General features: G+C 39.8%; 1 protein-coding gene across 4 annotated transcripts in view; it reads right to left on the bottom strand.

The window, feature by feature from the left end:
* Nucleotides 1–11,646, bottom strand: part of opa1 (OPA1 mitochondrial dynamin like GTPase) — a 35,499-nt gene extending 23,853 nt beyond the window's left edge. The window contains exons 1-19 of one of the 4 annotated variants that reach the window (XM_014413728.3): nt 11,450–11,646; nt 10,583–10,907; nt 10,383–10,479; nt 10,133–10,240; nt 8,975–9,028; nt 7,440–7,522; nt 5,661–5,804; nt 4,301–4,354; nt 4,108–4,212; nt 3,738–3,824; nt 3,252–3,365; nt 2,946–3,026; nt 2,767–2,841; nt 2,607–2,678; nt 2,276–2,375; nt 2,041–2,171; nt 1,558–1,630; nt 906–978; nt 703–818 (exon numbers count right to left, since the gene is read on the bottom strand). In XM_014413728.3, the coding sequence (XP_014269214.3) occupies nt 703–818; nt 906–978; nt 1,558–1,630; nt 2,041–2,171; nt 2,276–2,375; nt 2,607–2,678; nt 2,767–2,841; nt 2,946–3,026; nt 3,252–3,365; nt 3,738–3,824; nt 4,108–4,212; nt 4,301–4,354; nt 5,661–5,804; nt 7,440–7,522; nt 8,975–9,028; nt 10,133–10,240; nt 10,383–10,479; nt 10,583–10,907; nt 11,450–11,478 (1,921 nt within the window). In that variant the 5' untranslated portion in view covers nt 11,479–11,646. The remainder of the gene's footprint in view (nt 1–702; nt 819–905; nt 979–1,557; nt 1,631–2,040; nt 2,172–2,275; nt 2,376–2,606; nt 2,679–2,766; nt 2,842–2,945; nt 3,027–3,251; nt 3,366–3,737; nt 3,825–4,107; nt 4,213–4,300; nt 4,355–5,660; nt 5,805–7,439; nt 7,523–8,974; nt 9,029–10,132; nt 10,241–10,382; nt 10,480–10,582; nt 10,908–11,449) is intronic. The other 3 variants (XM_014413730.3, XM_014413731.3, XM_014413732.3) reach the window with 3 other exon arrangements.
* Between the last annotated feature and the right edge of the window lie 1,045 nt (nt 11,647–12,691).

Here is a 12,691-nt window from a genome sequence, read left to right on the forward strand (position 1 = left end):
GCCTATACAGAGAGAGCCTGGCCTTTTCTCACATAGCATGATATGACGGCAGCCTTCAGTCACCAGATGGTGTTTATTCTCTAATAACAGGGGATGAGGGTTTTGCACACTTACTCTCCCTAACTGGTCTCTGGGGAGGAGGGAAGATGGGGCCAATCACACAATTTTATCAAAAGTCAGAGTTTTACCTCTCGCGTATGCACACAGAGACACACTAGCACACTGAGCTTCTTGCCCCTTTCCACAGCTCCCTATCCACAGTGGAGATTAGGCTAATTGCTGGTTTGTGGAGATGTGGTGGCGCCAAGAATGGAGGATGGAAGCTGGCTGCATGTGATTTGATGGGATATGGATCGATGCTCAACACAATGGACCTATGGGATGTGAAGTCTCATGGCCATAAATCTCTTATGCTGTTAGCAATGAGCTTGAGACTGTCTAGACTAATTGTAGTTGGAAGTCAAGACAGAGGGGGTGGAAAAGTATGGCAGAGTGGCTGAGGAAAGCCAATATAGGGAGACTGAAAAGAGTAAGATCAGCTACTCCTTTTACTGTTAATCCTAACATGCCTATTCACATTATTAACATGCACATCACTGCAAACAGATCTGACCATATAAATGTTTCATTGCAAACAACCAATCTATATGAATCAATTGGTTCTTTATAGGATAAAATTAAATGCTGAAGGTGCTGTCATACCTTTGAAGACATCAGCTTGTTGCTCTACAGACTCCCGCACCATCTTCCAGAAGCAGTCAGCGACGGCCAGACTCAAGTTCTTTGTAGTCACCTGGTGAGCTTTCAGCATGCCGTCCCTAGTTGTGCACACAAATTATTTCTCAACTCTGGAATTACTTATTTGATGAACTTTTAGAAGCTGCATATTAGATGGTATAACTTGCCTGAGTAACCTAGAGTTCTGAAAGAAGTCCTCTTCGTAGTCTTTGATGGAGTCTATGCTTTCAGCACTGCTTCCTGGACACAAGCAATTAGCAATAAAAAGTATGAGCAAATAATTTAACATAAATTAGCGACTATTCTATGCAATGCTGTGTGTTACATAATGTATTTCTATCAAATAGTGGCCGAGTCTTTTATTTAGCCCAAAGGCAGAAGGCCTTTATTTGAGAGCAAGCTTGTACTAAATGTAGCCTTCATTTAGTAGAATACGTGTCATGCTCATGTAGGAAGGCTTGCTGCTCTGCTCCAGTTCGCAATTTAAAAATTACTGCATTTGCATTACTGCATTTCTCTGAATGCATCACAGAAAACAATGACTTCCTTATGGCAAAGATGAATGAGACACCTTGTGATTCCCTGCACATGTTCTTTGTTTTAACAGCAGGCATCCCTGAATGCTTTCTGCTTCCCTCACACAGGGAGGGTCATCTACCTGGCTACCTACTTCACCTGCTGTTTAGTTAAGCTAAAGTGGAGATAAAACATTTTAAAACAAATTTCTCTATGGAAATGTGACATTATTGACCTAAAAGTCATCATTAAGGGACACAAAAATAAATGTAGCATGCTGGAGTTCACAGTAGTGGACGTCACCTTTTCCTGTTACAACAGCAAAGTAGCCCAGGGCTTTCATGGGAAACAGCTTGCCTTCCACTATTTGCTGAATCTGAAAAAGAAGATGGCAAAAAAAACCAAAAGACAAATATGACTGAAATTCTCTATTCTGTTGTGTGCACACTGTTTTCTGAAACCAGGTGCTGACTTGCCAAGAAAATCTGGTTAAACTGTAAGGATTTAGCGCCCTCTTGTGGTGTAGTTGCAAATAGCTCTAATCACACTGCAATAATTGCATGACGAATCAACATGATCACTTTTAAGAAGTCATTTTAACACGATGAACAACAATGTCATGATAATGTTTTTTTCAGGTGTCAAGAATCATTAGGCAGACCTGTATTTTTGCCACTACATTAAGAAATTAAAATAAAATAAAGCTTTCGAAGCTGTTAATAGTATATCTTTTACCTATAAAGTAACTATTTTACAACATTTTCTTAGATGGCAAAGACTAGTTACTCTGCTTGGGCTGGCCAGGTTCTTCTCAGCCAGGTCCACTTTGGTCAGGACAAAGATGGTCCTCTTTCCCTGAGGGTCCATCTGGCTAACCAGGTCTGTTACAATGCTCCGCTCTGCATCCACACTGCCATCTGGACAACGAGCAAGAGGGTTAGTCCACGTAGAGATCACCTCTTCTCTCACTTTGATATGTGCTGGTTTTATTACTGTAAATGGAAACATATGCATATCTTACCCTGAATACAGAGGATGATTGCATTGGGGTTTTGCATGTAGGCCTTGCTGATGCTGAAGATGGTTTCCTTAGTGTCTGTTGCCATGCCCGCAGTCACCGTCTACAAGACATTAAATAACTTTTTAAGACTGCAATTTTCACAAAAAGTGAAATAGTGACTCTAACAGCAACTTCTACACTTTAGGAAAACAAATAAATTTTTGATTTTTTAAAAATTATCTATTACATATTGGTAAATCAATATAAGGTAAATTATAGAAAAAAACCCAAATGAAATCCTAATACAGCCAAAGGAATTTGAAACATTATTATACGCAGAATATAGACTTACACTGATTACACCCGGTAAGTCAACGAGTACCATCCTCTGGATGCCAGGCCCTTTAACGCTCAAGGATATTGTCTAACATACAGAATAGAAAACATCATTTCATGAAACACTGCAGGAAAAAAAACTTTATGTTTAATCTGAGTGTTAGTATATGTACAACCTCAGAGCTGACTGTCTGTCCTTCCTTCACACTTTTCCTCATCCTCAGCTCAATCTCATGCCTGAGAGCAGCCAGCTGTGGGACACAGAAAGAAAGAGCACAATAAATACTTTAATGAAACAACTAGCTTGAAGTTGTAGTTTCTATCAAATGGATGGATTGAAGACTGTGTCACTTACATCTTCCTCTTTGGTTAGGTCAAACTCTCGGCCACTGTCCTTGAACATGGCCACGTGGTGAGGGCCTTCACTTAATGTTACCTACACAACATAAGAGTTTTTATGTATTTAAAAAAATGAGTCAATGTTGGTTTAACTTCCAAGAATGCTTGTGTGACAACACTCAAAAACATCTTTGTTGTTCCTTATGTAAACCTGTTTATGATGACATTTTCTGACCATGTTGTGAAAAAATATTCAATTAAATAAGGGCCATATAAATATGAAATCTTTCACACACACGCGAACCACACTGGCCACACACACCTTGACGGGAGAGCGTGTCATCATCTCTCCTGAGCCCCTGGGAAATATCCTGGCTTGTGCTATCATCTCGAGCACGCTGGTCTTTCCAGCACTCTGATCGCCCACCACAACGACCTGAAGCACAAGTTTAGGAAGAGGGTGAGACCACACAAAGAGACAGGGAAAGGTAAACAGCTCAACCAAACAGCGTTGGGATAATGGAAAATGAAACAGAAGGCCTTCTGTGATCCAGTAACAATAAATGCAAGTTTGGCAACATATTTACAAAGTTTTGATGCACACTCAATCATCCACGTAAGGAAATCCCAAAAAGTTGATTCGTTGATTAACAGAATCAACCTTTCGGGTATTTAGGAAGTTGTTTGTTGATTTTTATGAGTCAAGCTATCAATTCTAACACACACCCACGAACACACACAAAAATGACACAAAAATGTTGTTTCTTAAAAAACACACAGATGTTCAACAAATAAAGCTCATATGTACCCTGGGTAGGTGGTCCTGGGTGTTGTAGTTGGCATCATAGTCCGACAAGACATCCAGGACTTCAGAATACATATCAATAAGGGATTTCTACACAAGGAGACAGAACAGTAATTAATTATCAGTCTTTGAGTAATTAGCTGTCACAACAAAGAAGAGCTGGAGAATAACTAAATCTATGAAAGGCAACACTTTTTTTTATCATTAACAGATATTAATCATAATAAAATGTAACTGCCCAACACTCTGGGACCTATCTGGAAAATATTCCAGATATCTGCAATGCTCACATCTGAAAAAGCAATCCCAATTAAAGTAAAATCTAGACCAGGAAAAAGAGAATCTGTATGTGTTTAATATGTTCATAACCCACCTTCACTTTCCTTTGGTGAATGCCCTTATCATCTTTTTGCAGCACCACTTTCCTCAACTCTTTGTTTTCCTTCTCCAGTCTCTCCAGCATGCGCTGATATCTTAGCTAATGGACAAATAGCAGTGTCAAAACTAACAACCAGAAACATTTCAACATTTACATTTAAGCAAGGAGAAAGTCACAGCTACTGTACCTGAGTGCGCAGCAGCTCTTCTTGGAGCTGGTCTATCTTTTCTTTGTCAGATGACTAAAGATCACAGAAGAGACAAAGAAAAAAAAAAAACAACAACAACAACAACAAACGTTAATGCTTCCTTTCTCTTCTGAATACAAGAGCTAACCCCACGACTCTCACAGAACACCTTCAAACAACTGAACTCCCACCGGCATCATAAAGGCTCAATCCGTGCATTCTGTCTACGGAGAGAGTTGAAAGTCAAGTTAATGCAAGAGAGGAACACAAATTTCAGGCACATACTATCATTCTGGCATCGCTCAGCTTCAATCAACACACTATGATTCACAAACAGGCACAAATCACAGAGTGAACTTAATCACAAATTCACTGCCATTACAGCTTAATTTTAATGATTGGACAAACTGTATTTTATTTTGTATATTATATATATGCAACATGTTTGGAACAATGAGATGTGGGACAGGAAGCAGGAGGCACAGCAGATATGGACAAATGATAGAAGAAGAAGAAAAGGAATTTAAAGACACACCAAACTATTTCATTAAAAACCATTTCTATACTGCACAACAGGGGTAAGAAATGTTCTTCAACTTACATTCTTGCAATACATAGCAAAGATTTTTGAAAAGCTAAGAGATCGCTTCATTATTTTTAAGGAGCTTTAAGGAGCTCTTAAAGAGCTTAAGCGTGTTGATGAAGTAAATTGATAAAGAAAAGTTAGATCCACTCATGAGAGTTTAAAAAAAAAAGTGTAGCTCACACCATGCGGCAGGCTTCACTCCACTCCATGCAGCGCTTCTGCACAATAATGCAGTACTGCTGATGATTATCCAGCCACTTGCGTGGGAGAATGACGCTGGCTATAGTCACCATTTCTAGCAAACCCAGCTGTTGTGGTCCATGCAAGCCCTTTCAACAGCACACTGGCAAAACAAACTCAAACTACACAGTCAAAGAAGACGACTGCTTTTTAATACTGTAGAGGGTGGAATAAAATCTGCTGACAGGCCAATTTATGTGGACTACAAGTTTAACAAAAACAAATATATATACACCAACTTTACACCAGCTGAAAATCTTATGAGGTCACCGCTACAGTAACTGTTTAGTATACTCATGTGTGGTTATTTTCACACTTTTAATTGTGCCCATCAGCACCGCTGAGGTAAAGAGGCTTGAACCTTTCAGAGAGGAAACACTGATTTTCACTGGGTGTGAAGTTACTCTAGTGTTTTTTTTTAAGGTAGCGCTGGCTGACATTACTTAGTCCAACGATTTAAATCTGTGCTGTAGCTATAAAGCTTTAGGAGTCTCTTGTATGATAGAGCAGATCTAAGCGGGACTGGACCTTCACCTTGCGTGACTGTTGAGGGGGGCTGGGGTTCGGAGCAGGCTCTGACGGTTGGGGGCGTGCACTACTGGCTGCAGCGGCCCGTCGGACCTCCTCCTCGTGCCGCTGGATCTGCTGCTGAATAAGAATGAGCTCGCCAAGCAGACCCTGCTGAGGTATGTCATAGTGAGAAAAAGGCAGGAGGCGCAACAAAAACATCTGCAGGCCACGGGGCAGGCCAGCATTACAGGCCACTGCAGTAACCCAACACAGGGCTACAGCAGAGGGCGTCTGTCTTTGTCTCTGGGATTTATTTTGTTTTTGAGTCAAAATTAAACTGTATTAATTAAGGGTTGTCATTAAAACGAATCACAGTCTTTGGCTGTGTTAATCTTGCCACCATCATCAGTGTAACTGAGCAAAGTCAGCCTCTCCTAAATCCAAAACACAGAGATGCTGAACTTTGTCAGACTGAAGGCAGAAGAGGCAACTAATACGACAACCAGTGCCTCTCAGCGAGTGGCAGCAACTGTGATACTGTTGCATTTGCTCATTATTATGCTCCACTGAGGATTTTTGGCTATCTGCTCATCATGAGTGGAACAACACTTTGCCTGAAGTTCATAATTCCTCAATAACACAACTTCTGTAAAACAAGTTTCAAGTTTTGACCAAAATGTTTAGATGTGCTGCAAAACAACGTTAAATGGACCTGAAAACAACTGGTCGGAAGTTGATGATTAACCAAGCGAAGCAGGCACTGAGATATCGGTCAGGGTGAAGCACAAAGCATACTAAATAGCAGGAAAAATAGTTCAAGAGTCCCCACCATGACGTATGTCAAATTGTGTGCATCCTTTTGCTTTTTCACTCTGTGAAATGTGCAAATAATATAATAAAAAGTGGTGTTTTGTTCATGTTGGAGACCATGATCATAGAAAAAATAGGGAATAGGAAAGTTTTGTTTTGTAAAAGCACCTCCTAATACTCCAAGTCGCTGTCACTTTCCTTTAAACTTTAGAGACTGTTAAACAAGCACACTTATACACAATCACATACACCACACATACGCACGCAGACACAAACAAGGTAAAAATAGATAAATAAATAATAGGACATGGATGCGCTGAAACAGAAAACAAAACAAACATACATACAAAGTACAAAACATACAAAACAGCAAAAGGACAACAGAAATGAAATAACTGTGTAAATAAGGAAATAAAGTTAAAAGAAGCAACTATCCACCGACGTGAGACAACAGTCAATAAACTTCGCACATGTTCAGCAGTGTGTGTAAGAACTTGCAGTTAACACTTTGATTTGGTGCTGTACAGTTTGCAGGTACAGGTTTAAAACTTTGATGAAGATCAAACTACTCTAGCAGCACTTACAGACAGCTTTTTGGCAATTTACCATCTTTAATTAACACTGTTCTTGTACAAACTTTGTTCTCACTATTACACCTTTATATATCTGTGTATCGGCTGGTAAGATTGTGTTTAACTCACATTTCACATTCAGAAGAACTCACTGAATCAAAACGAACCCCAAGTAGTACACTGCTAAAGACTATGGACCTCAATCGCTGCCAGGTCTTCAAAGCACATTACATTTAAAAATGTACAATTTTTTCGAGTAATACAAACTAACATTTAAGTTTCTTGGGGGGCATTTTGATTTAAATGATCATAGTTCTTTTCCTTGAAGCGAAAAGTAGCAGACAGGAGCTGAGCGAGACCAAGCTGTGTCAGAGTAAAGAGAAGAAAAACTAGGAAGTGTGAGCAGATTCTATCTACTTGCCTTTTTGTACTGCTTGTCACCAGCTTCATGTGCGACTGCAGCAGAGGAATCTGTGGCATTTAGTGGAGGATCACCTGAAGTTTCTATCAGAGGAGACATAACAACCCAGGATAAGATTACTAATGCAAATACATAAATATTATTACATGCAGCTCAAACTAGGAGAGTTGTGACTATGGCTAAAAGACCCCCGATAGAAAAATAGAAGAGCAGAATGACTAAAATTCAAATGTCTGGAAAATGTAGCACTACATAAGTTTTTCAAGCTATTCAGGAACGTATAACAGTCTGATAATCATCAGAAAACTTAGCACAGCTAGGACTAGATGTTGAAGCACTGAAATACTGTAAATGGTTCCATCCGTTTGACGCTGACGTCTTTGACTCTGATTAACTTCCATACCTTGTTAGGAACACAGTTTTAGATGGACAAAAAGCAATTCAAGAATTGACTTCTTTAAGATCTTTACATTTAATTTTCTAATATTCCTTTGGCACCTAATCAAAACTGGTGAAATTAAGTTTTCCAGACATGTTATGACAATGCACAAGGAAAACTCTACTAAGCAACAGAATGAACATGTACAGAGAAAAATGTAGTAGCATTGGGAATAAGTATATTGATTATATCAATGGACAAATATTTTTCCTGAAGCCATTACAGGTACATTAAGTGTTAATAGTGCGTGAGTAAGAGCCAGAGACACTCCCTGCTGTTATTATGACTCCTTGCAAAGGCGTGGTCACATCTGTGTGGGAATCCCTTCAGGTAAATATTTCACATACTGTTGTGCAATGAACTACCTTTATTAATCTTAACCCATTTAAGGGTTACATTATTGTTATTTAATTAATTTCAGCTAATTGTTTGGATTGATTATTAGAATTCATTTACATCTTAATCAGCTTTGTGTTCATTTTCCAACCATTTGAATAACAATAAGTTTGAGCAAAACAAACCTGCCCCAACGATTAGTGATGAAAGAATGACAGAAGCAAAAAACCCTGGTGAGAAAAAAGGGTGGAAGTCAAAGGAGGCAAAGAATACACAACACAGTAGGACAAAGCACAGCCGAGGACAGTCCGGTTTAAAGAAAGGAAAACGGAAAAGGGGAGATACTACAGGTAAAAACAATGATCTGCATTTATGAGCTCTCCAGACCCTTTCTGTAGATTTTTCTTAAAAATAAAAAAATAAAAATTTATGCTCTAAATTAACTATGGAAAGGTAAACTTCAAGGTTTCTATGAATTTGGGGTGACTTCAAGATGCAGTAGAGAAATCTTCTACCAATTCAAGCAAAGCTTAGTCCAAGATTAGACCTTTTAACCCTCATAGTTACACTTACTGAACTCGGTAAATAGTCTGAACAATGACAGCAGCATTTAACTGCATATCCCAGGAAGATGCTCTGCTACTGCCTTCAGAGCCAAAATCATGGCCACCATGCCAGTGCTGTGGCGAGACAATTGTCAGATAGCCACAGAAAGAAAAGAGGGGAGTGGGCAGCACTACTGAGAGCTGGGTTTACACACCTAACAACAGATGCAGACCAGAAGCTCCTTTGACTTCACTACCCAAACTCACACCTGTGAAGAACGTGGAGGACAACAGGAGGGTAGGGGGGGAGGAGAAAGGAAGAACAACACAAGATAAAAATCATAAAAGACAGAAGCAAAGGGATGATGGTCAAAGCAGGGACACAGCTAGCTAGATGATGTATATTAATACAAAGATACTGCTGTGCCAGAGCTTTAAGTGACCTAGCTAATTAATAGAAAACTGTTAAAATTGATAAGAACACCCTCAAATGGGCGTCATCTTGAAAAAAGCCATAAATGTTACAGTTATCATTAGTGCCTTTTCATTATGAAAGCATAGCCGATCCTTCATCATTTGTAGGCAGAATATAATATTTAGTATTTATTTAAACATTAATGCTGATGTACGATGACAAAAAACATGATCAAATCCTCATCCAGTCAAAATGCCTCCTACACAATACTCAGTGAGGCTCATTAGTACAAAGTGTGTGAATGTGTGTGTGAATGGGTGGATGACTGGATATGTAAAGCGCTTTGGGGTCCTTAGGGACTAGTAAAGCGCTATATAAATACAGGCCATTTACCATTTTATTTAAATCTAAGCTTTCATGTTCCCAGGAACAAACTTGTACTGTAGTGAAATTCCTTATCACAGGAAACGTCATACAGTTTACACAATCAGTTTGTACAGATAATGTTTTTAAATGAAAGTCATGAAATAACAGACATGTATACATTTATATTGGTATAATACCACACATAAATGCTGCACATGGACCCATCTAAATGGTGACACCATGAAACCAAAGTCAGCAATAAAACAAAATCGCAATTACTGGACGGTTCAGTTAATAAGGAATCATTTAATAACCACAACCAGAGGTAGAAAGGGTGTAGCAGAAAAATCAGCAAGTAACAGGATACAGAAGTCTACTTGCTCATTCTGCTCAGGTCCCTTAGAGGTCGGAGACCAAAAATGCAACCCTTGGAGTATGTTACAGGTAAGAAGGTAGAAGAGGAAAGCAGGTTTGCTTCAGTGAAGCTACTGTAACCTTCATTCTAAATCCTGACACTCAGATGTCTGCACATGCTATTTTTTACAATAATATGTAATTGCATTAAGTGAATGCTGATGCTTTGTTTACTCACCAGAGGTGAGGAGGCTTTTGAGGAACGTGAAGTTCTCCCCAATTTTGTCAAAGTCGGGTAGTAGTTTGGCTATTTCTTCCATCTCTGGTAGAGCTTTGGCCAGTTTATCTGCAGGTGAAAATGGATAACACAGTCAGGTGGAAAAGACAGAGCTGCAGCTCATGATACAGCTGGTGGAAAACAATGTGAGGGATTTAATCATTATTGTTTGTAAAAAAAAAAAAAAAAAAAAAAAAAAAAAAAAAATTACCAAGATCTATTTGTTCGCTCAGTTCCCAAACAAAATCAGGAATCACCCAGTTGTATTCACTAAAATCAGGCAGCATTTCCTTCCACTCATCATAGGTCTGGTAGAAAACATAAACAAACAAAAAAACATCACCGCTTCAGTATGTTTAACAGTTTTCCTGCATCTCACATGACAAGCAAAGCACAACACTCCACACTGACCTTCTTAGCTGTATACCCTCCTCCCACTGCACTCCCCAGCAGAATATATCTGAGCTTCAGCAACCGAGCAGCAAGGCGAGCCACCCAGAAGTTGCGCTGCTGCTGGTACCCGTGGCCCCCAGAGCCCGGGTGAGGCTTCGGCGGCCGCATGGGCAACCGAGACATGGAGGTGAAATAGCGGGCTGCTGTGCGATGAGGAGGGCGCTGAGGGTTGCCGTTTCCAGAGTAACGGTGATGGATAGCACGGGAGAGAGGGTGCAGCTTCTGCAAGGGTATCCGAAATCTCACCCCCATGTTGTTGGCCACCAGGTTCCTGCAGGCCACGCTGAGATGAGGTGTGGATGAAAAAAATAAAGACACCTCATTTCCACAGAACAGTTACAAAAGCAGTCATTTTTGTTCAAGGTAGCCCCAATAGACTGCAGCAACACGCAGGAAAGCAGATGGCACACGTTTTCAGGTTTGACATTGAACGTTATAAACAACCCAGTTTATTACAATAAATCACTTAACTAAGTGTACAGACACAGTTAACAGGGGTCTGTCAATCTATCGTTTTTGTTTTTAAATAACGCAGCTGCTGTACACACTCAGCGACCGAGCTAGACTTTTAGCCGGTTTATGCTAGGGTAACGTTTATGCTGCAGTAGCACCGGCAACATAAACCAAACGCACTCCACACGTAGACAGCCGTGATAACTCCTATAATATGTGTCCTTTATCTTTCTTACTATGACATGGGGCTGCTGTCATCTACACAGAACCAGGTCGGCCGTCCTGAGCTGTCAGAGGAAGCAGCTTCATATGTGCTCTCCTCACACCGTAGCTAACCCTGGCTTCTGTTACCTTCATTAAATACAAACTCACCAGGCAGCTCTGCTCCCTACACGCAGCATGATGCTGTTAAAGCAGCTTCACGGAGATGTCGTTCAGATTCACTATTTAGGTACAGTTTAATTCATCTTCCCAAACAACACACATTTGCTTGCCCGTTGTGGCGGCTAACTAGCTAACAAGGACACAATCGGAATGACAGTCCACTTCCGGTGAGTGGTTCCACCGCCTAAAGAGCACTGACAAAATAAACGATGTAGGGAATTGGTTCCTATACGTACCTCTGCTATAATATCTCTTTTCGGTTTGACTGCAGAGTTTTATAAATCATTTTCTAATCTCCTGGCTCCGTTTTTACTGCAGATTTTTACAGAAAGTATAGAGAATAACACCCTCCCTCCTCTTACTCAAGGTCTCATAACACTTATTCCAAAACCAAACAAAGACTTACTCTTTATTGATAATTGGAGACCCATCTCCCTGCTCAATAATGACTATAAGATTATGGCTTTAATACTTGCTAACAGAATTAAAGAGGTCTTGGAAACAATTACTGATGAGACACAATCAGGCTTTATGAGAAACAGACACATTTCTAATAACATTAGACTGGTTTTGGATTTACTTGATTACTCTGATCTGGTACCTGACAATAGCTTCATTCTCTTCCTGGATTTTTATAAGGCTTTTGATACAATTGAACATCAATTTATTTTCCACTCTTTGGAAAAATTTGGCTTTGGCAAGTTTTTCTGTAAAGCTGTCAAAACCTTATACACAAATGGCAATGGTTCTATTAAAATGATTAACGGCTCCACCCCGAGATTTGACCTGAAACGTGGTATTCGCCAAGGATGTCCTATTTCACCATATTTATTTTTACTTTGTACACAAATTCTTGCAACTAATATTTCAAACAGTGTTGTACAAGGAATCACCATAGCTGATAAGGAGCTCGTCATCAGCCAGTTAGCCGATGACACCACACTCTTCTCGAAGAATGCAAACCAAATCCCTCCAGCTCTTACTGTGATTAGTGATTTCTCTGAGGCCTCTGGTTTATGCCTAAATCTAAAAAAGTGTGAGTTACTAGCAATTAAAGACTGCCCTGCAAATACTATCTGTAATATCGCTGTTAAATAAGAAGTCACATACTTGGGACTGTTAATATCCAAAGACTAAAAATCAAGATGCTCTTCAAACTTCACTCCAATTGTACAGAAAACCCTAAAAAAGTTCAACCAGTGGCTGCAAAGGGACTTGTCTTTGAAAGGT

This window comes from Maylandia zebra, linkage group LG15 (assembly GCF_041146795.1).
Source record: "Maylandia zebra isolate NMK-2024a linkage group LG15, Mzebra_GT3a, whole genome shotgun sequence".
In the NCBI taxonomy this organism is placed as follows: Eukaryota; Metazoa; Chordata; class Actinopteri; order Cichliformes; family Cichlidae; genus Maylandia; species Maylandia zebra.